General features: G+C 42.8%; 1 protein-coding gene across 1 annotated transcript in view; it reads left to right on the plus strand.

Annotated features, from left to right (window-relative positions):
• Nucleotides 1-18,974, plus strand: part of LOC142218108 (very-long-chain enoyl-CoA reductase-like) — a 28,320-nt gene extending 9,346 nt beyond the window's left edge. Inside the window, exons 2-13 of the mRNA XM_075286580.1 lie at nucleotides 5,616-5,666; nucleotides 7,320-7,371; nucleotides 9,976-10,020; nucleotides 10,429-10,532; nucleotides 12,066-12,181; nucleotides 12,266-12,371; nucleotides 14,819-14,891; nucleotides 14,977-15,020; nucleotides 15,256-15,313; nucleotides 17,553-17,641; nucleotides 18,593-18,638; nucleotides 18,731-18,974. Coding sequence (XP_075142681.1) covers nucleotides 5,616-5,666; nucleotides 7,320-7,371; nucleotides 9,976-10,020; nucleotides 10,429-10,532; nucleotides 12,066-12,181; nucleotides 12,266-12,371; nucleotides 14,819-14,891; nucleotides 14,977-15,020; nucleotides 15,256-15,313; nucleotides 17,553-17,641; nucleotides 18,593-18,638; nucleotides 18,731-18,858 — 912 coding nt within the window. The 3' untranslated portion in view covers nucleotides 18,859-18,974. The remainder of the gene's footprint in view (nucleotides 1-5,615; nucleotides 5,667-7,319; nucleotides 7,372-9,975; nucleotides 10,021-10,428; nucleotides 10,533-12,065; nucleotides 12,182-12,265; nucleotides 12,372-14,818; nucleotides 14,892-14,976; nucleotides 15,021-15,255; nucleotides 15,314-17,552; nucleotides 17,642-18,592; nucleotides 18,639-18,730) is intronic.
• Nucleotides 18,975-22,391: the final 3,417 nt, after the last annotated feature.

A 22,391-nucleotide genomic window follows, 5' to 3' on the forward strand; every position in this document is an offset into this window, starting at 1 on the left:
GTGCCCGGTGTAAAGCGCTATCGGTCCCGGTACCGTAGCGCTTTACAGTCAGAAGGGCGTTTCTGACCATTAGCCAGAGAAGTCCTTCTGCCTCGCGGCGCCAATCGTGCTGTGCTGTGGAGCGGGGAGGAACGCCCCCTCCCTCTCCTGATAATGCTCGTCTATGGACGAGTACTGCGAGCAGAGGGAGGGGGCGTTCCTCCCCGCTCCACAGTACAGCGCGATAGGCGCCGCGAGGCAGAAGGACGTCTCTGGCTAATGGTCAGAAACGCCCTTCTGACTGTAAAGCGCTACGGTACCGGGCCGTAAGCTCTTCACACCGGGCACAGATCGGGAAAGCCGACAGTGCGCTGAATTCGGCGCACTGTCAGCTTTCTGGCAGTATATAGAACTGCCTGTGCCCAGATATGGTGAAAGGTCCTCTTTAAGATCGGCTCAACCCTAAAAGTGACTTTTCCCATAGAGAAGCATTGACTAGGGTTGAGCAATCGGGATCGGATTTCGATCGGCGATCGAGCAAATTTCGCGATCAGGATCGAGATCGGCTGGAAAATGATCGGAAATCGGATTTTAAAATTGATCTTGAAATCTCAAGATCGGCTCAGCCCCACTCTCCACACTACATCCTATAATAAAAAGAACTGACTGGAAACAAGACAGTGTTGCGGAAGATCTCCAGACTTCAGGCCTCTACTTAACTAATTTTTCCACCTCTATGAAATGATCTTTTTTATAATATCTTATAATAACCATCTTTTTTATATAATCATCCTCTCGTAGCTCTTTTCAATGAAGAATATATTATGATATACTTCTGCTTGCAATATAGAAATAATCGCTGTACAGATGAGCTTTTGCTTAAGAAAAACAACACTTGATCAATTTTGCAAGGAAACTCAGCCAAAAACCTCCTTCCTTCCCGTATGGCGGGATTTCTGTAAGATCTGGCTTTTCAGTGGAATTTTCCAAATGTATATCTAGTAAACCGAGCAAGAGCTCAGACAACTGTTCACACGCTGACTGTAATACTGAAATGAATTCCTCTTCCCTTACTACTGTCTTCATTCATTACTACTAGAGATGAGCGAACAGTAAAATGTTCGATATTCCTTTCGAGTAGCCGCTCAATATTCGACTACTCGACTCGAATATTGGATCCTATTCTAGTCTATGGGGAGAAAATGCTCGTTTCAGGGGTAGGCAACATTCGATCAAATTACACTTACCAAGTCCACGAGTGAGGGTCGGGCTGGATCCTGCGAGAAGTCTTCTCCGTGCAGCATCATCCGGCTCTGAATTCACTCTGCCAGGCATTGGGCCTGGGCAGAGCCGACTGTGCTTGCCCGCGCTACAAGAAAATGGCCACTTACAGTCAGCTCTGCCCAGGCCCGATGCCTGGCAGAGTGAATTCAGAGCCGGAAGACGCCGCGGGGAAGCTGCACGGAGAAGACTTCTAAAGGTAGGAGAAGAACCAGCGTTGATCGGCCGACTGTATAGCATTCGGCCAATCTATGCTGGTTCTGCATCAAACTTTTCCATTTGAATAGCGAGTGGTACTCGATCGAGTACGAGTATTTCGAATACCGTAGTATTCTATCAAATACCTAATCGATCGAATACTACTCACTCATCTCTAATTACTACATGTCTAAAGTTCTATAACTTTTCTTCCATATTACTTCGCTTTACGTGTTTCTTGCTATCTTAACCCAGTGGGGCGGCCACTTTATTTTTATAGAGCATTAATTTTATTAATAAATTTAGTTCTTTACAATTTTTGCTTTCATGGGACTTCAATCATTAGCTTTTCTTCATTAATTGGAGGCTTCTGTCTGACCGTGCCATTTATGGATGACTTGACTCCTCTGTTCCTGTACAACTCAACTGAGTTGTTGGTTTGGGCTACAGACTCCACAACCCTGGTAATATCATGGTCGGCCACTATACGGTTTACAGTGCCTTCTGGTTCCATACACTGTATAGTACAGGGCCCGGCAAAAGGCTGGTGCAGAAGTTAAAAGAAAAAACAAAAAAACACCCTTTTAGGCTGGGACTCCACATTGCGAAAACACGGCAATATGGCAGCGGTGGCAACACTGCAGCAAAAGGCACAGCGTTTTATCGTACCTGCAAAGTGGATGGGATTCTGGCTAATTCCATCCATGCACTGCAGAAAAATATCTGCAGTGGAAAACCTGCAATTTCAAAAAACCATTGCGTTTTTGTAAATTGCAGCATGTCAAGTATGCCTACGAAAATACTAGTGGATTCTATAAAATAGAGTCAGAATGTCTGCAGAGAAAAACTCTCTAGACTTTGCGAAAAATGCTCTGGGGAAACTCAATGCATTTCCACCACGGTCTTTGCTGCGGCATTTTTCGGGTTGCGGCGCGCTACATGGGGCCTTGGCCTTTCCCTACTTCCAGACCGTCCATAAACTATATGCGTCTGGAAGGTGGTTGTCTAGTTCTGCAAGGATGTACTGCTACGTCCAAGCAGAACTTGGCAGCTGCTGAAACAGGGAGCCAGCTGTAACTTTAGCCGGAGCTCCCAGAGAGAAGGCAGGGAAGGTTTGTTACCTTCCCTGCCTTCCCGATTGCTGTGTATACAGCAATAGCCTAAAGAAAGGCTACCTTTCCTTTTATTCTCTGTGCTGCCGTTCGCCTGCAATCCCGTTTTTTCTCGCTATGTAAATGAGCTCTCTCACGGCACTGGGGGTGGGCCCCGGCGCTTAAACAGCACCGGGGGCATCCCCAATTCTACCAGAGAGCTCTCCAGTGCCGCCTCCATCATCTTCTGCAGCGTTGTCTTCTTCCGGCACGTGCAGCCGGCTTGCCCTAGGCCTGAAGCCTAGAAGGAAGAGGACGCTACAGAAGATGATGGAGGTGGCACTGGAGAGCTCTCTGGCAGCATTGGGGATGGCGAGAGAGCTCATTTACGTACCGAGAAAAACTGGGATTTCAGGCGAACGGCGGGGCGGAAAAGGAAAGGTAGGCATGTTGGGGAGAAAAAATTGAGTTTAAAAGATAGGATCCCATTAAGGACTTGTCTTAGGTCACATGATTGTCAGAGGGGTGTCCACTGCTCAAAATTACCCTGTATGGGCCTCAATGAAGAGCTCCTTTGGCGTACTCAGTGTTTAAGCCACAATTAATATTATTTTTTTTTAATAAGGATCTATTAGTGCTATTAATGGGTTAATAAATGCACTCAAATACATTTAGCAGTGTTTTGCATGATATCTGGGATTCTCTGGGAGCTCCTGCTATCCTCTGCATTTGTTTACATGCTGTAACTTCCTGCTGTCTTAGCAGACAGTGTAACCTCTTCCTATCGATCAATGTATCGATTTCTCCTTTTCTCTCGATATATATCTACAGCAAAGTACTTGTGCATAATGCAAAGTACAAAACAACTCTCCCACCTCGTATTGTAATGGGACCCTTTAATTCTGATGAACAATGTTATTTAATAAGGTGATGGATTTGTTGTTGGTCAGTGGATAGAATTGATCCTGTAAGGTCTGCCATCTGTTGTAACTTAATTTAGATGTGAGCTAGACCTAGCATTTGTTCTAGATATAATGGGCTTCCTACATAAACCCTCCGGCCCCTCCGTGTCATGTTTATACCGCAGTGACTCAGTCCTTCTGGTTTAGATTTAGGAGCCATTCCTGTATTACCGAAAAGGTTAAACATCTTAAAAATCCCCACCGGCCTATACAGCGAACACAAAGGGCTGACACTAGTGAAGCTTGAAGTTGTCTGAGATGGACAGAGGCAGAATTTCATCCAAGTGCTATATCCTCCACTAAGATAAAGACGCGATATAGCTGATGGTTCTCCTACCTGTATACACCGCAAAGGATCTATCCGCTCTCCTAATGTCTGTATTAGCAAATTGTAATTCCCATAATATAACTGAATTTATTAGACCTCTATTATATTGGGTTCTCCTAAAAAAAAAAAAAAAAAAAAAAAAAAATAAAAAAAAAAAATCTGTGTTTCCAGTTGGGGGTGTCTGACAGTCTTGTGAAGTTTATAATTATGTAATGTATGAAAAACATTGTTATCCTTAAAAGCTGAATGCTAGATGTAGTTGCTTATGCTTGAAACTGGTATAATGTTATATGATAAGATGGCGCCTGTATCCAGGATGGGTGCAAGAAAAACAAATGCTTGGCTTGCTACCTAAAGACAGCTCCCCAAGGTTACCACGCAGGAATGGGAGTAGCTGGCTATATATGGCACTGCTTAAACTTTTTCTGTACCATTGAGATGTATCATGCTTATCAGGAATGAGTATGAAAACTTACATTGTTGTTCTATCCCTTCCTTTCTCTGCTACTATTTAACCCCCGTGTTTTTAATAAAAAGTGCGTCAGCATACATTCCTTAGCTGAGAGAAGAACGAATACCGATACAGTGCTGTGACTTCTTCACCGCCTGGCACTCAGCCTAATTAATTAGGACGACGACAGTTACCTGGGATTATTGGTCAATTAGTCATAAATGCGACTCTGACCTTATCAGTCTCATACTAGTCCATGCCGCCTTGTCATATTGTATAGAGACTTTTTGGGTGTTACCTTTTGCCCTTGTTAATTTCTATGAAGAGTAACAAAGAATTGTTGTAACAGAGGGGTATGACTGGTCCTTTTTATCAGTGTATCACATCATCTTGTGCTAAATTTTTAATTTTTTTTTTTTTGTCATCTTCTCCTCTACATAAATCAACTTTTAGATTTCTGTTGCCATATGAAGGCTTGTATTTTGCAGGACAAGTTGTCAGGGATATCTGTCCAGGCATGACTACTTGTAAAGACTGTTCTAGTATAAGTAGAGGTGTGTCTACCGTAGGGTTAAAGAAAATATATTTCTGTATATATTTCATATAACGCATATATTTCTGTATCGCTCTATGGTACTGGGTATGTTGGGGCACATGGTTAAAAATATACAGATTAGCCAAGGTTACTCTAGATGACTGTGATTGTAGAAGATCCCTTATGTAACATAATCTAGAAATGGTCCAAAAAAAACAACAACTAGTTTTAATGTTAGAAAATGACATGGATGCATCTAATGGTATTTAGTCTCCGGTTTAAAAATCAAATATGGCCACAAATTGATGAGAAAATGCAGGGATAACGTCTCTATGTATATGCAAGTCGTCCTGCACGTACACTGGGGCGAGGACTGGTTGGCTTTACCCAGCTATAAATGCTCCAACTCTCCTCTGAAGTCAAGGTTTGTATCTGGTCCTATTAAAACTATATGGCGCTATTATTGACTTGAGAGGAATTTTTGACCTGACAGTCCCCCCATTAATTTTCTCCCTATAAACCCCTTCCATGTTTACCTGAATATTTTCTATGGTCACATACACATTCCCTTGTATTCCCATGGGCCTGTCTATAGGACAGTGATCCCAGGGCAAAACTTGGGACAGGTCAAAGGAGGCATCCATGTGCCGTCCACCACGAACTGGGCACATATACGTGTAGCTTTGCTTTGTTTACCAGTAAGGTGAGCGCCATCTCTCTGCTTAGGTTTTACTGCAATGTTGCTGGTACCAGTATATCCTCATGTTGTGAATTTTATTATCTATTTCAGGTGGAAATCCTAGACGGCAAAACCAAGCAGCAGTTGTGCTTTCTAGATAAGGTAAGAGATCAAATAAGGACAGTCTTTGAAGGACTTCAGTCCGCTATCTGTAACTTTTCACATGTAATATCGCCATTCGACAGATGAGTTGTAGTCTGTAAAGGGCAATATCGTTGGCTTTATAATGGTAACGTAACATGGATGGAAGTCAGTATATGACACCGATATAAGGAAACCTGTCACATTGAAAATGGAATTCAGTCTTGAAATAGCATAATATAGTGCAGGAAGAACTGAGTTGTTGATGTAATTGTTGACACCTGCCAAAGACCCCAACCAAATCCCCCCCCCCCCCCCCCCCAATGCATTCCTATGCTCTGTATTATGTCCCATAGTGGCCCCTGCACACACTTGTGCCCAATGGTGGCCCACACACACACTATTATGCCCCACTGTGGACACCCATAAACAATTATACTCTGGGGGTCTTTTCAGACCCCAGAGTATAATAATTGGAGACCAAAGGGGAGTATCAATATAAACAATGTTACTTGCCTATCCCTGGCTCTGCTGCAGTCCTCGGTGGTGTCGGCCATCTTCAATGAAGTCTGGGACGTCACATGACCCGGGACGCAGGCCCCGGACATGTGACGTCAGGGAGAATCACAGAAGTAGGCCCGAACCTGCCCGGAGAGGTAAGTAACACAGTTTGTTACCTTACTTCCCTTGGACCTCCGATCATTATACTCGGTGGGGGGGGGGGGGGGGGGGGGGGGGGGGGGGGGTGAAAAGACCCCTGAGTATAATAATGATGTTTGTGGGGCCTGTGACGTCACTTACCGATCCCGGCCACTGGCAGGATTGGTAAATAAACAGGGCCCGTTACCGGCTGGAGTAACTCCAGCCAGTAATGGCCTATTAAGAAAAGAACAAAACCGCAGCGGTAGTGGCCTAGACTTGGGAGATTCATCAAAAAATGTTGTCGCACACACAGGTTTTGTTGCCAAAAAAGAGTAATGCATTTATTTACTACACTGTGTACATCATTTGTTGTGCCTTTGGACATAGGGATTGCAGTAATGTGAAAAAGACTGATAGATCACAATAGTTGACGTTTCGGTTGTGTAGACCTTCATCTGAACTGATCTATAGGCCTGGGACGCATCCTACGTGCCTTGTATTCACACTATAGATCAGTTCAGATGAAGGTCTACACGACCGAAACATCAACTATTGTGATCTATCAGTCTTTTTCACATTACTGCAATCCCTATGTCCAAAGGCACAACAAATGATGTACACGGTGTAGTAAATAAATTTATTACTCTTTTTTTGGCAACAAAACCTGTGTGTGCGACAACATTTTTTGATTAATCTGATTGTGGGGTCGAAGGACCCTTTGACGTCTGCACCACACTTTCTAAATTTGTGAGTGTGCGGCACCATTGCCTTTTTTTTCATTAGACTTGGGAGATGGCATATCTTTGGTGGAAGAAAAGATCTTTTGCCAAATATATGCCCCAATTTTACCTATCTAGATCAGAAGACTAGCACCCATGGGTTGCTAAATCTACTCCCTCCACCCCATATTTCTGCACCCCTCTGGTCATGGTATGATAATGGTTGTGACAGAACAGTTGGTTCGAATTTTTAAGTTCATCAGTAATGTCTAACTGTATCTTATATATTTTTTTTTTCTTTCATTTTAAATAGGTAGAACCGAATATTACAGTTGGTGACATCAAATTGATGTTTCATAGATGTTGTAAGTATTACAGAACATCTCGTATGTGTGTTTTTAAAGCAATTTACATGAAGTAAAACATAACTTTTTGAAGGGAGAAAGTTAAGAAAATGAAGGATTACTTCAAAAGCCATACTTTTACACTGGAGTCTGACAAAACACCAAATTAATTTATAGGTATCTCTATAAAAAGCTTATTAGATCCTCCCATTTTGTCCAATGTATTATAAAATAAAATGCATATAGTACCACTCGTGCCCCATGAGTCCCTGGGTTCATAGGATAATATGAAACGGGCTTTATAAATTTTACTTATTAACCCGAGTGGGTCGGTACTAGCCCCTGACATATACAGACATACATATAAGTGGATGACAAGCAAATACAAGTAAAAGCACAATACAACACAGAAAATAAAAAGGGGAATAAGAGCAAAGCAACCATACCGAAACATGTTTGTTTGGTTTATGTTTGGTTCACTGAGGCCTGACTCCTAGACCTCAGGGCATGTGAAGAAGTCGGTAAAAGAGCCTGAGTTTGCTCACATGGCTTTCAGGATAAGAGAGGGCTTCTCCCCCCCCCCCCCCCCCCCCAGCTGAGACCATATACTACCCTAGTCTCTTCCACGGAGTCATGTCACGAGGAGGGGGAAGTCTCTCCCTCCATCTTGAAACCAAATGACTACAAACAGTCATAATTAGAGATGAGCGAGTACTGTTTGGATCAGCCGATCCGAACAGCACGCTCGCATAGAAATGAATGGACGTAGCCGGCACGCGGGGGGTTAAGCGGCCGGCCGCCGTCAAAGCGGAAGTACCAGGTGCATCCATTCATTTCTATGGAGCGTGCTGTTCGGATCGGCTGATCCGAACAGTACTCTCTCCTCTCTAGTCGTAATTCCTCACCAGAGGATCGTAGTGTCAGAGGGTTTGATGGGGTTTGAGGTGAGACCCCCAAGAATAATACCCCAATTCCCCTTGGGTAATGAGTTCAGTGTCTGGACCTTTTCCCTGCTCCTAACAGTACAGAGTTTGTACTGGAACGGTGCGTCTCCGTCTTGCGCACCTGAAGAATTTATCAGTATGATTGTATCATGTTCTCCTAGGGAAATGTGGTCATAAAACCATATTTCCTTTGTAGTTTTGGCTACAGACACAGTCTGGTGTTTGTGTACTAAGCCGCATTACAATGCACATAGTCCACATAGTCCCAGGGATCTTCTGCTGTGAGAACGAGATTAGCACAGGTATGCTAATAAAACTAGAGACAGGATAACAAAGGGCTTTGATTACAAACCAGAGATTCCACATTACAAAAAGGTTTTGTGGACAGTCATAAACACCACATCGTGTAGGAGTAGTCTGAACAGGTGATAACTTGCCAAGGCAACATAAATACCTGGAAAATACAGATCTGGGCTCTCGTCACCACACAGCCACCCAATATTTAATTTTAATTTTTTTTTTACTTTTACTGGCTTCCCCTGCCACTCCTAGATACCAGGTTTTATATCTGGTCTACTGTAATGCCCCAGTATGGACTTGAGACCAAGGCAGCATCAGAATAGGAGGACAGTGATAGTGACAGAGGACAGGTAAGGTGAGTATTCCATTTTATTTAATTTTTTTTTCCCATGGCAATTTAACATCAATAAAATAAATATTATAAGAGAAATGATAATGACACTACTGCTTTTTTTTATTAAATTGTTTATTTATGAAAATTTGTAACAATAAAGAAACACAACATGTCTACCAAGCCAGAGGAGATCACAAAGAACAGTACAATAGAAAATGACGAAATTACAAATGGTAAACTAGGTAGAAACAAAAAGAAAAGGGGAGACAGGGAAGACAAACACAAACCAGACAAGAGACACTACTGCTTTTTGTCATATACTGTAGGTAGTCTTTAGTTGTAAGCTGAAAACCAGAGTCAGTTTTGGTGGGTGTGTGTGGTTTTTTTGTGTTTTAAATGGACCCATCACATCTTTTATTCAAGTATTTGCCTTCCAGTAATGGGGACCCATGGATTTGGACCTAGACCTTTCCGTGTATGATACATGAAACCTTGCTCGGTATCGATTAGGCTGCATGAACCAGCCCTGACTGTCTCCTTCTCTCACAAGTAGGGGGACTCCTGGCAATAAAATCTTAGGAGTCCTAAGAGTAAGTTCATACGTGAGGTTTTTTTTTTTTTTTTTTTGGACCGCAATTTGACGTGAAGGCCGCCTCAGATTTCAGTCCAAAAAACGGTGCCCTGCCATCCAGTCGCGGCAAATTAATGGGCCTAGTTGGGAGGGAGGTGTCGCGAAAGGACGTCTGCATCTGAATTGGCTCCGGAATCCGCCTGAAGAAAGGGCAAGTCGCTTCTTTTTTCCATGAGCGGAAAAGGGAAAATGACCGTTCCCATTGATTCGAATGGGAGGCGTTTTTTTGAGCCGGATTCTGATGTAGATTCCGCGTCAAAATCCAGCCCCAAAAATCTCACGTGTGACCTTGCCCTTAGTGTGGCTTAGTGAGTGTCTAGAATCTGCTTACGTCTTATGTATGCCACCTTTTTGTAGTCCTGACTGTTTCCTTTTCTTGTTTGCTAAAGCTTTTTATTTTTTTTTTTCTTTTGCAGATCCTCAGTGGTATCCAGCAAGACAATCAATACGGTTAGACCCCAGTATGTAGGGGAGATTGCCATAGGAGTACATAACCTTTGTAGACCGTTTACTTTTCTTCTCTTAATGCTCCTATAAGATGTATAATCCCCCTTCATTGCGGGAGCTATTACTTAGCATTTAGATGAGGAATATCAGAAATCCCAATTATTTTATGGCAGGTTGCATTGTGCTAGATTATGTATTATTCATAGTTTTTGTGACATTGTATTGATCAGTCTGATCTATGTATCGTTCCTCTCTATCTAGTGTAAATGTATACTGTAATAATGGAAGAATAAAACCATGAGAAATATTAACTTTGTTCCACAGCATTCTCAGTTAGATAGGACACTGATTGTTCAGGAGGAGACAGCGGTCTGCACATTGTGTCCTGGACACTTACAAGTATTTCCATGTCTTTAATATAGCGGGAAAGTCATTAAAAGATGATGATGTCCTGCGAGAGCTTCCGGTTGGCACCACAGCTACCTTATATTTTAAAGACTTGGGTCCTCAGATTGGATACACTATGGTAATGTATCTAACCTCATTTGTATGCTGTAGTCATGTAAGAACCTAAAGGGGTTGTCTGACCCAAAAGGAACTTTCATTCTGATGCCCTATCCACAGGATGGAAGGAAGGCGGCTCTTATTTATATAAAAGCGATCCATCTATTCATCCAGTGCATAGCACATGTTCAAGGGAAGTGCAGCTCTGGTCCTAGTACTTCAATACTGCAAAACCATTCACTGCTGGAACTTCTGGCTGCCGGAGTAGCTGATCTGTTTGAGGGTCTTGGTGTTGACCACTATATATTTCCTATCCAGTGGCTAGGTCACTAGTATGAAAAAACCTTTTGGGGCTGGGCAAAAAAGGATTTTGATATTATTATTATTATTATTATTATTATGCCAACATATTTAGCAGCGCTGTACAATTTGTAGGGTTCAAATACAGACAAAAAGAGACTTTACAAAGAAAGTCATTTCACACACTGGGACGGAGGGCCCTGCTCAAAAAAGCTTACAATCTATGAGGTAGAGGGGGTGACACAAGAGGTAGCAGGGGCGGCATTGCTTATACAATGGTCAGACACTTTTGTACTAGAGGTTACTGTCATTACACAAACATAAAACTGTATGAGCCGTCACCAGTTGTGTCCTATATAATGCAGGTGGTGCCTGGACATATAAAGTTAGTCTGAAACGGCATCATATCATGTAAGGTAATGTGGGAGCGGGGACAGAGGAGGGTTCATTTTAGGGATTCTAATTACAATACAGTAGGGTTTACATTAGGAATTGTGATAGGCCTGTCTGAAAAGATGCGTCTTTAGTTTGCGCTTGAAGCTGTAGAAATTGGGAGTTAATCTGATTGTCCGGGATAGAACATTCCAGAGAAGTGGTGCAACTCAGGAGAAGTCTTGTATACGAGCGTGGGAAGTTCTGGTAATAGAGGATGTAAGTGTTAGGTCATTGAGTGAATGGTCTTAATAATTTTTAACCTGAAAATTTGGTTTAAAAATGTAATTTTTTTTGGTGGCACATTCCCTTTTTAAAAAAGTATAAAGGCTAGAAAACCCAATTGAAGAGGTGTGTTTTTTTTTTTTTGTTTTTTTTTTTTTTTTTTTCTTTTTTCCCATCTGTTTATTCCCTAAATATCTTACAAATGCGGTTCCTACCTCTGGGACCTCCTTCCGTAAATGCTATGGATAAGTGGTGGTGCTTGTGTGGCTCTCCCCATCCGCTTGCATAGTGCAATACCCTTGTGTTGGGAAACTTCTTTAACATTTGAAGCATGACCAAATTCTACAATCGTAACTCAAACTTTTTTAGGAAGAGTCTGCTATTTGTGCAGTGATATATTTTGTAACCAAGCCCTAAACTTAAAGGCAATTTCCTTGCGTTCTAGTTGTTCTGCCAAGTCCATAGGAGTGTTTTGCATTGACGCCAAGTCCTTGTCCCCATCCCTGCAGCTACTGAAACCATTTATGATGTGATTGGTCATTGGGGAGCTGTCATCCATTTCTTAAAAAGCACTTTTTTTTGTTTTCTCTTCCTCCAGGTTTTTCTAACAGAATACACAGGGCCACTTTTTGTATATTTTTTGTTCTACTTCCGGATGCCTTTTTTCTATGGATTAGCCCATGCTTTTACATCAAGTCAACACACAGTTGTCCAGTAAGTTCCTTATTGCATTTGTCAGATGTTCAGCTCTGGGTTGGGATATGTTGACCTGCTGATGAAACGTATTCTCTTCTACAGCTTGGCTTGTTGTTGTCATTCGTTCCACTATATCAAAAAATTGATCGAAACGATATTTGTTCATCGATTCTCTCATGGGACATTGCCACTGAAAAGTATAGTCAAGGTAAGTCTTCTAGCGGCTTTTAAAGGGGGTTCTCTGCTTTGAACAAGTCCTATTGTCTTATTAGATGGGTCCTATAATACGAAACTGAATACAAAGTGTCTTATTGCTGGATTCCCCCGCAGTCGGCTACAATCTGTGGGGAGTGCGAGCACTAAGTCCTCAATTTCTGAGTAGCAGAAACACAGGGAAAACTGAGAATTACAACACCCATTCATCCCAATGGGCTCCAGTGTCACTTAGCGACAGAATTTCCCAGTAAGGGATTTGATGGGTTTTCTAAAATGGACAGTCACTTTGAAACCTATATAATAACTTACTTAGTGAGCATTTGTATGTTGTATGTATTGCTCTAAACCATGTTTGCTTTCAAGAGGTTCTCTGGGAGTGGATAACCCTGCGCAGGTTAACCTGTTAGTGAGCAACCTAGAAATTCTACAAGCCGGTCACTAAGGGGGTTTTCTGCTGCTTCAATTGACTTTCTGTTACTGCAGAATAACGCTGGGTCTCCCACACTCTCGGATGTTGGCTTCTGCCGTTTAGGATCAGCGTTTTGCTAATCCCAGAACTGAGTGCTTAAACCCTTAGACGCCCTGGTCAAGATCGACCTTGGCATCTAAGGGAGCCTTTACACCTGCACTCGTTCTCCGGTTTTTGCATTCCATCGTGTTTGTCTTCAGCACCAACAAAACTGTACAGGGGACGGAAACCCGGCAGTCCGTTTTAAAACCCATTCAATTGAATGGGTTTGTAAACGCAACCGTCTCTGTCCGCCTGCAGCCTGTCCGCGGGGAAACCATGGTTGTGTTTTTTGTTTAGCTGGACACAGTCGGACATGCAGGACTTTGTGTCCGGTTAAAAAAAGAAAGGTTTCCCAACGGATAAGCAGAAGGCGGACACGGGCGGTCACTTTTACAAACCCATTTAAGTGAATGGGTTTGTAAACTGACCGCTGGGTTTCCATCCCCTGTCCACTTTCGCCGGTGCTGAAAACGGAAACCTGGCGGAATGCACAAACCGGAGAACAAGTGCAGATGTGAAAGCCCCCTAAGGTGTATTCTGCAAAATGGCATCCATAACGCTCCCCTCTCTACATGCCACAACCCCTATTTCTATACTACAGCATTTTGGTTTCCGCTGTTCGCCTATAACCGATCCGGATTACCTAGTGTACTATCACATTGGAGTGTGAGAATGCAAAATAACGGACGTGAGCAAGTTTACAATGATGGAGCTGATTGGATTACTTGCGTAGCCCTAATTCTGAGGTTGAGATGGATTTTACATAGTGCACTGACCAATGTGATGTGAAACGTAGGAAATATGTGACATGGCTCTAGACTGTCTGCTTTATAGAAATTTTTTTTTTTAAGTACTGACATTTCGAGTACTGTTCTATATTCCAGGAGCATCTGCACAATGAGCAGGACAGGAATCCTAATGTCTGCTTCAGTCTGATGGCGCATGAGAGGGTTACAGTTGGAGGATACATAGTACAAGAACACTCTAATGGTTCTAAGCAATAGAGTAGAAAGGATAGCTTGGGATACGAAATGTTAGCTTGGTGTGTGTAAGTCTAGAACAATACAATGAGGTCACGTGATGAGCCTGTCTTAAAACACATTTTTGGGGCAGCTGTTGTCGTTGAGCATCCCAGAGCACCAGTGCAGCTTGAAAAGTGTCTTGGAGATGAGTGAGAGATTCAGAGAACTAGTCTAAGGTTGCCCCTTAAAAAAAAAAATAAAAATAAAAAACATTTTGTAAAGTCTGTGCCTTGTTTGCAGAATAGTGGATTTGCAAGAAAGCCTGCTCGGATTTTCACTTCCTGCAAATGAGGACTAGCACTGATTATCCCTCCACTGTCAGAAGGTTGGGCCTTACACTCTAGGACCATTGCTGGTCTGTGAGGTACACCCCTAGACACGATACTCATCCATAGCCTTGTACTGTCTGGGGGTGGGTGTTCCTCACAACCCAGCGATGATGCTGAGCTGTAAGGCCCAACCTCCTGACAGTGGCAGAAAGTTCAGTGTGTTGTCAGTACTGATATCCCTCCAATTTCCAAGGACTTGAAAGCTCTCAGGCACTTCGCTCCAAGCATTGTGTATTTGCTGGGCACGGCGTTGTTCGCTCACTGTAACGGCAGTCGTGGATACTACAGCAGCGTCCTATTCAGGTCTATGGGACACCGCTGCATCACCTAATACTCCAGCTACCAAGAATCTGCTCTAGGGACTAGTGTGCCTGGCCCATACAAATCCAGTTAAACCATTAGAAGTGGATTTGATTTGGATCCCGCATGTATTTTCAGATCTGAAAATATAGAACTCGTGCAACTCTGTTCATCTCTACATGCCTTATAGTATGAAATAAATTTTACTTTAACTCCTATATTGTGGCTACAGTATCTTGCATTATATAATGGGATAACTGTCGGGTTCTTTCTACAGAACTGCATCTTCTACTGGGGGCTTTCGGCGTACTTCGCGTACTTCATCAACCACCCTCTGTACACGCCACCCTGTAAGTTTGAGCAAGTAGTGTCTTGTATGGTAATCTTCCTTTGTCTTCTCCAAAGTCCTTGACATCTGTTTTAATGTCTTTACAGCTTATGGAAGAACGCAGATAGCTTTATCTTTTTTCCTGTATGTGGTGAGTATCTTCACGTATTTCTTCTCATTGTTATGCACCTGTCCATATAAAAGAAAATGCAACGTATCACAAATTTCAGGTTCATGTCATAGTAAAGACCTGCTGATTTCTAACCTGCTTGTTGTAAATCTCCAAATGTGTCACAAATGAGAGCATTTTCTGTACATATGGTAGCCATTTATTTTACCAACTGTTATATTGATGTGTTTTTTTATTTTATTTATTTTTTTAACAGATATGTGAAGCTGGCAACTTCACCATTCATGTAGTATTGAACAATATGAAAACAGATGGTATGTCATTTATTAAAAATATATATATATATATATATATATATATATATATATATATTCTCCGTTTTAACTGTGAATGAAGTTTTGCATCTATACAAACTGTACTATTCAGAGCACCATTGCTGAAGCCTTGAAAGATGTAACTTGTAGCGCTGAGCAGATCCCTCTGAGAAAGGGATTATTGGAGGCCGCTCTGATTCTAGTTGTTAAGCCTTTGAACATGTATCTATCAAAGACTGGATATCCAAGTGGATTTCCCCTTTTAGGTGTCTTACAGTCACAGCAAAGTGGATGGGATTCTAGCGAATCCCATATCTACTTGGTGGAAAAATACGCGCAATGGACACACTGCAATTTCCAAAACCGTTGGAGCTCCGTTTTGGAGAACAAGCAGCTTTCCTTAACATTCACATAGCAATAACACAAGCAGCCAAAAGAAAATACATCTACTTTTCTTACATTGTAAGCAGTGACTTGCTGCAGAATACTTTCTGTGCAGTGTACAGAGGAAGCTCAGCTGAGACGTTTATAGCCTGTGAGGAGAGGCCAGCCCCCTCCACTTCTCATTGACTTTGGGATGAAAACCAGCCCCTTCTCCCTCTAGTCACTGAACCAGTCTTCATTTTGAAGATGATTAAGGACGGAACGTTCCTAGTAACAGGTAGTGAACAGCAAATTAGCTGGAAGAGTCTCCTAGTGCCTGCAAGTTTAGAGGCTTTTTTTTTTTTTTTGTTTCTATTGGAGCACCTCTCATTTTTTTTCCAGGGGGGAGGACTTATGGAGAGTGAGTGCAGACTGGTGTGCAGGGCAGGCTGTCAGCACACAGTACTGTGCTGGCAGCTGCCTAGGGATGAAGAGGTTATTACAGTACATAATACTGTGCTACAGGGGCCACTATAGGGTATAATACTGTGTGCAGGGGCCACTATAGGGTATAATACTGTGTGCAGGGGCCACTATGGGGCATAATAGTGCCTGCAGGAACGCGGGGAAAAAGGGGCGGTCGGTCGGGGTCTTTGGAGGGGGGCCATATCAAAGGTTCGCCATGGGGCCCCGTCATTCCTAGTTATGCCACTGGCCAAGAGGCTTTTGAATCCATACCATGGAAGTCCATGTTTTCCATGATATGGACTAAATTGGTGCAGTCTTTGAGGTAAAATGGCTACGTGCTTTGAAGCATGTACTACTCCTAAAGGAACGCAATATCTGGGCAGTCTGCTACAAAAATACAGCCGTCAGATCTTGTACCAGTCCTCACACCCCCGTCTTCTTCTTCTATATGGATGTGGTTTTAAAGGGATTCTACCACTAAGACACATATTTTTTTTTTTTTTTTTTCTAGTTAACACGTCGGAATAGCCTTTAGAAAGGCTATTCGTCTCCTACCTTTGGAAGTGCTCTCTGCCGCGCCGTTTGTTCAAAATACCGGTTTGTACCGGTATGCTAATTAGTTCTCTCGCAGCGATGGGGGGTGTCCCCCATCGCAGGAGCAGCGATGGGGGCGTCCCCATTGCAGCTCGAAAACCGACTGCAGCGCCGCCTCTATGGTCTTGGGTATCCTCCCTTTCCTTCTTCAGCGTCCTGTCGGAGACGCCTGTGCAGTACGCTCTGTTCGGCGAAGATTGCCAAACGTACTGGGCATGCGCGAAATTGCAGTGCCCGCACTATGGCTGGGACCTCAATTTCGCGCATGCGCAGTACGTTTGGCAATCTTCGCCGAACAGAGCGTACTGCGCAGGCGTCCGACAGGACGCTGAAGAAGTAAGGGGAGGATAGCCAAGACCATAGAGGCGGCGCTGCGGTCGGTTTTCGAGCTGCAGTGGGGACGCCCCCATCGCTGCAAGAGAACTAATTAGCAAACCAGTATTTTGAACGAACGGCGTGGCGGAGAGCACTTCCAAAGGTAGGAGACGAATAGCCTTTCTAAAGGCTATTCCGCGTGTTAACTAGAAAAAAAATGTGTTTTAGTGGTTAAATCCCTTTAATTCTACTTGTACTGTAAATCTATGCAATTTTCTGTGCGATTTGTCACATCTAAACCCAGTCTAAGGATGTACTGGACATTTTGTTGCAGCAATGTACATACAGATCTTGCTGCATATTTGCAAAGGGTGGAATCCGCTACTTAATAGTTCACGAGCACTATACTATACTGTAAATTGGTTGTGAGTTTTCACTGCAGATTTGCCAAAAATCCACAACATCTGAACATAACCTAAACTGTTTCTAACTTTTTCAGGCTCCAGGACGCGGAGATATCCCCTCCCAACACGAAATCCTTTTACATGGTTGTTTTTCTTTGTGTCATGTCCTAACTACACCTATGAGGTAGGTATTGGCAAGTCCTCATTCAGTGAACAAACCCTAATCTGATTAAATTTCATGCTGGCTGTAATGGAAGTTCTGGCAGAAGAATCTGTAAGTTTGCTGATCTACCTTTCCCTTGCTGACACCTATAACAAATGGGGCGCAGATGCTTCTCTAAATGTGAAGTGCAATACACAAGCTTGTCTCTAATACATAACTCGAGATATGCTCATCTGTTGCTCCTGACGTCTGTCCAGGGTTTGCACATTGAAGCCAGGGGGGAACTGTCCTGGTTTTAGGGGAGAAATGCACTTATGCCAGGAGCTTATTGCCCAGTAGGGTCAGGGATATGATGTTCATGCAGAGAAACTTGGACTTTCCACCTCAAAATCTGCTCCAATTTGTGACCTAAATCTGCGGCAATGGTGGACACTCTAGCCCAGGGGTAGGGAACGTACGGCTCTCCAGCTGTTGCAAAACTACAACTCCCAGCATGCATACTTGCTCTGCTGTTCTTGGAACTCCCATGGAAGTGAATGGAGCATGTTGGGAGTTGTAGTTTCACAGCAGCTGGAGAGCCAAAGTTCCCTACCCCTGGTCTAGCCCTATTCGTGAAAGACGTCCTCATCGCTTTCTGCAGTGTTAACGGCCTCCTAGAGGGTTTCCTTTAAACAGCTCTGGGGCAGACGGGAGTTTTTGGGATCCTAAACAACCACCATGTCCTTATGTACTGGTGGCTTATTGTCCCAAACCTGCCTTTTTTAAATAAATGTATTGAAGGCCGGCCTCGGGGACTTCAATAGACCCTTGTCTGTCTGGGCAACAGTCTGCCACCCCTGGATCTAGTCACTGGGGGATGGCGTATGAACATGTGCTGCGAGTTAAATGGTGCCTCGGCCAGTTAATACCTTAGATCATTGCAGGCATTGCTTTCATACTTGCATATAAAAACATATGTAATTATTTTCCTAGGTAGGAACCTGGATTAGCTTCACTACCATGACCCAGTGTCTTCCAGGTATGACTTTTCCCATGACAACCTGTATTGCTCAGAATATCAACTATCTCCTGTCAGTATCCTATATTATATAATTTTTTTTCCCCTTACAGTTGGATTCTATGCGTTGTGTAGTTTACTACAGATGAGCATTTGGGCAAGGAAAAAACATAGGCATTATATCAAGGAGTTCAAGGACTATCCCAGGATACGGATGTCAATAATCCCCTTTCTACTGTGAAGAGACTCATGCAAAGAACTATTTCTATTATTTTCTTCTAATGTTTGATACTGAATTCTAGCTTAATATATGCACAGAGCCGCATTACATTTTTTTAATATTTTGTATGGCTTTTTCTGCAGATAAAAACTGTAACATCCATTATTGTAAAATACAACTGGAAAAGGGTATTACAGCCACAACCACCATTTTTAAACAGGGTGCAAGGCCTCGTATCACAGTATAATAGGTAATACTGTAGGAGCCGTTAAGGTTATCTCTTCAATGAACGTTACATTGCTATGTTTCAAGTACACATTTCAGGGCATCAGCAATAATGTGGGTTTTGGGGTTTGTTTCCTCAAATATGATACAGGAAAAAAGTCTGTAATATGCATTTCTCTCTGGGCAGCCTGTTATAGAGCAGGAGGAGCGGAGCAGGTACACGTATGTTATGTGAGAAGATTCGGTAGAACTGGGCACTTATGTATTGAAATCTCTATTTACTGAGAACTTGGGGGTCCACTCAGTGCGCATGCAGGGATGGCTGTCAAATACTGTGTAGGACCGCCCACTGGACTACTGTTTTTTTTTTTTTGTTTTTTTTTTTATAAATCAGACACTCCTTTTGATTATGATTTTGCATCAATTTGTCTTTGTGACTCAGACTTCAATGGGCATATGCATAAAGAAAGGGTATCAGTTTAGTGTGTTTGGCTGGAATATGTGGGGTTCCTCCAGACCATGTGACATAGCAGTTAAATGGGTATTCTGGGCACAACAAAGTACCACCACTGATCATAACTGGGGTGTCACTGGAGCAGCAAGTTGGCCATCTCCAGCAGCCCCCTGTAAGGGTCCATTCACATGGAAGAAAATGGTGAGGAATTTGGTGTGGAATTTCATTGCAAAAAAAAAAGACTCCCATTGACTTCAACCCATTGAAGTCGATGGGAGGCCTTTTTTTTTTTTTTTTTTTTTTAGCGATGAAATTCCACACCAAATTCCTCACCATTTTCCTCTGTGTCAGTGGACTCTAAAACTGAATGGGGCTGTGAGTGCATTACCAAAGTAGAGCACTTGGCTGTCTCTGGCAGTTTCCCATGGAGAGGGGGTAACTTGTTGTGACCACAGTACCCCTTTAATTACGCTGTTCGATAGATCTATATAGAAGATCATTTGATATCAAATGTGTGAATATGGTGTTAACCAAACAAATTGGGAGATAATTGGGAGCCATTGAACACACCCGGCATAATAACGGAACCTGAAGGTTTGCTTCAGCCAAGTGAACGTTTAATGTACATGGTGGCCATAGCTTGTTGTGAATCCGGTGGACCTTTTATGTACCTACAGTATAAAATATATATATATATATATATATATATATATATATATATATATATATATATATATATATATATATATATTTTATTTTTTTTTCTTAATCAAGGCAAAAAACCTTGGCATATACTATTACATGCCACATTATGGGGGTATTCTTCTCTAGAACCTTCAGGGTAAGTTCACACTGCCAAAACCAGCTCCCATTGACTTCAATGGGAGCCGCTCTCTTCTTTTTTCCGCTACCTAGTAGCGGAAAAAAGAAGCGACATGACCAATCTTGCTGTGGATTCCACTGTGGCTCGATACTCCCCTCCCGACTAGGCCCATTCATTTGGGTCTAATACGGAGCACAATGCCACGACTGGATGCCATTGCACTGCACCGGCATCCAGTTGCGGCTAGCCGTTTTTTTTGGACTGGATTCTGGAACTGCCTCCGCGTCAAAATCCGGCCCAAAAACCCCTGTGTGAACTTACCCTTACTTCTGTTGGAGAAAATAATGAAGGCTCCTGGAGGCAGCACACAGAGTAACTATGGCTGGGTAATGCCAACCGATCCATGCACGGGTAGTCCATATTTACAGTGTGAATGGAGCCTAAGTGAGAGCAGCTCACGCATGTTTGACTTTATTTTCATTTTTAGAAAAAAGGGCAATAAGGTGATAACACCCTGCAAGACGTCTGATCATTCGTATTGGTGAAACCTTTGTCTGCCCATGGCCTCTCTCAATGCAATAAATCATCACATTCACCAATTTCAGGAATAATTATCATTGGGATTTGTGATTTCACTCTCGTAATGTTCTGTCTAGTTTGTTTAATTTTGATTTTTCTAATTTTACTAGTAATCAGTCAAAAAGCACAATGTTGGTACAATAAAACCAAAAATTATGAGCGCTAGCAAAAATTTGCTGAAACTTGACTGACATTCAACTATTGCAGAGGTGATTAAAGTTTGTGGCCATTCAAGTGGAGGAGACCTTAGACCATACACAGGAACCGCTTGTACAATCCCAGCACATAAGCGCAAAAGACTCTGTAAAAAAAAAAAAAAAAAAATTGAGCTTTATAGGTCCTGGATATGTTCAAGAAGCCTTACGCACCATTTAGAAGCCAAAGCTTAGTACAGAATTTTCCTAAAATCCCAAGAGACGCCATATACCCCTCCAATACATCCTAGCTGTTGTGTGCTGTGTATTTTTACAGCAGTAGAAAAGCCATACACCATGTATAAATCTGTACATCATGTAATAAAAGACTTGAGTTTTCATACACAAACTTCTTTATGATGTTTTTATTTTATTGGATGAAAAGTCAATTGTAGAATTTGTCAGATCGCATGTTATAGAGCATGAAGAGCAGAGCAGATTGATTATATAGTAGGATTCTTTATAACCTGTCATATATTTGGGGATAGGTTTGCTCTATGGTTTTTAGGCTGAGTTCAGATGGGGCTTTTTGGTCAGGAGTTGGGGGCATTCACACGGAGTAACGCGGCGCTGATTCTGGTATAACTCGCGTAAGAATCAGCGCTGCAGAACAGAATCCCATTGACTTCAATGGGTTCCGTTTAACGCATTGAAATCAATGGAATGCTTTTTAAAGGGATTTTACCATTAAAATCAAATTTATTTATTTTTTTTTCTGACTAACACATAGGAATAGCCTTAAGAATGGCTTTAGATGTCTTCTCTATGCCGCCGCTCGGTAGAAATCCAGGTTTTCGTCTGTATGTAAATGAGTTCTCTCGCAGCACTGGGGGCGTCCTCAATGCTGCGAGAGAACTCTCCAGCGCTGCCTCCATCTTCTTCAGGAACGGCCTCTTCACGCATATTCCTCCGGCGCTGGCGATCAAACTTCTAAGCCTCAGGCAGAGCCGACTGCGCATTCCCAAAGGCCACAAGAAAATAGCAGCTTACTTACTGTGTAAGCAGCCGTCTTTCTTGTGGCCGCAGGCATGCACCTTTGGCTCTGCCCGAGGCCTAGAAGATTGAAACCCAGGACGGAAGAAGATGTGGAGAGGCCGTTCTAGAAGAAGATGGAGGCGTCGCTTGAGATTTCTCTCGCAGCATTGGGGACGCCCCCAGTGCTGCGAGAGAACTCATTTGCAGATCGACAAAAACCGGCATTTCTACCTAATGGCGGCGCGGAGAAGACTTCTACAGGTAGGAGAAGAATAGCCTTTCTTAAGGCTATTCCTATGTGTTA

This window comes from Leptodactylus fuscus, chromosome 9, assembly GCF_031893055.1.
Source record: "Leptodactylus fuscus isolate aLepFus1 chromosome 9, aLepFus1.hap2, whole genome shotgun sequence".
Taxonomy (NCBI): Eukaryota; Metazoa; Chordata; class Amphibia; order Anura; family Leptodactylidae; genus Leptodactylus; species Leptodactylus fuscus.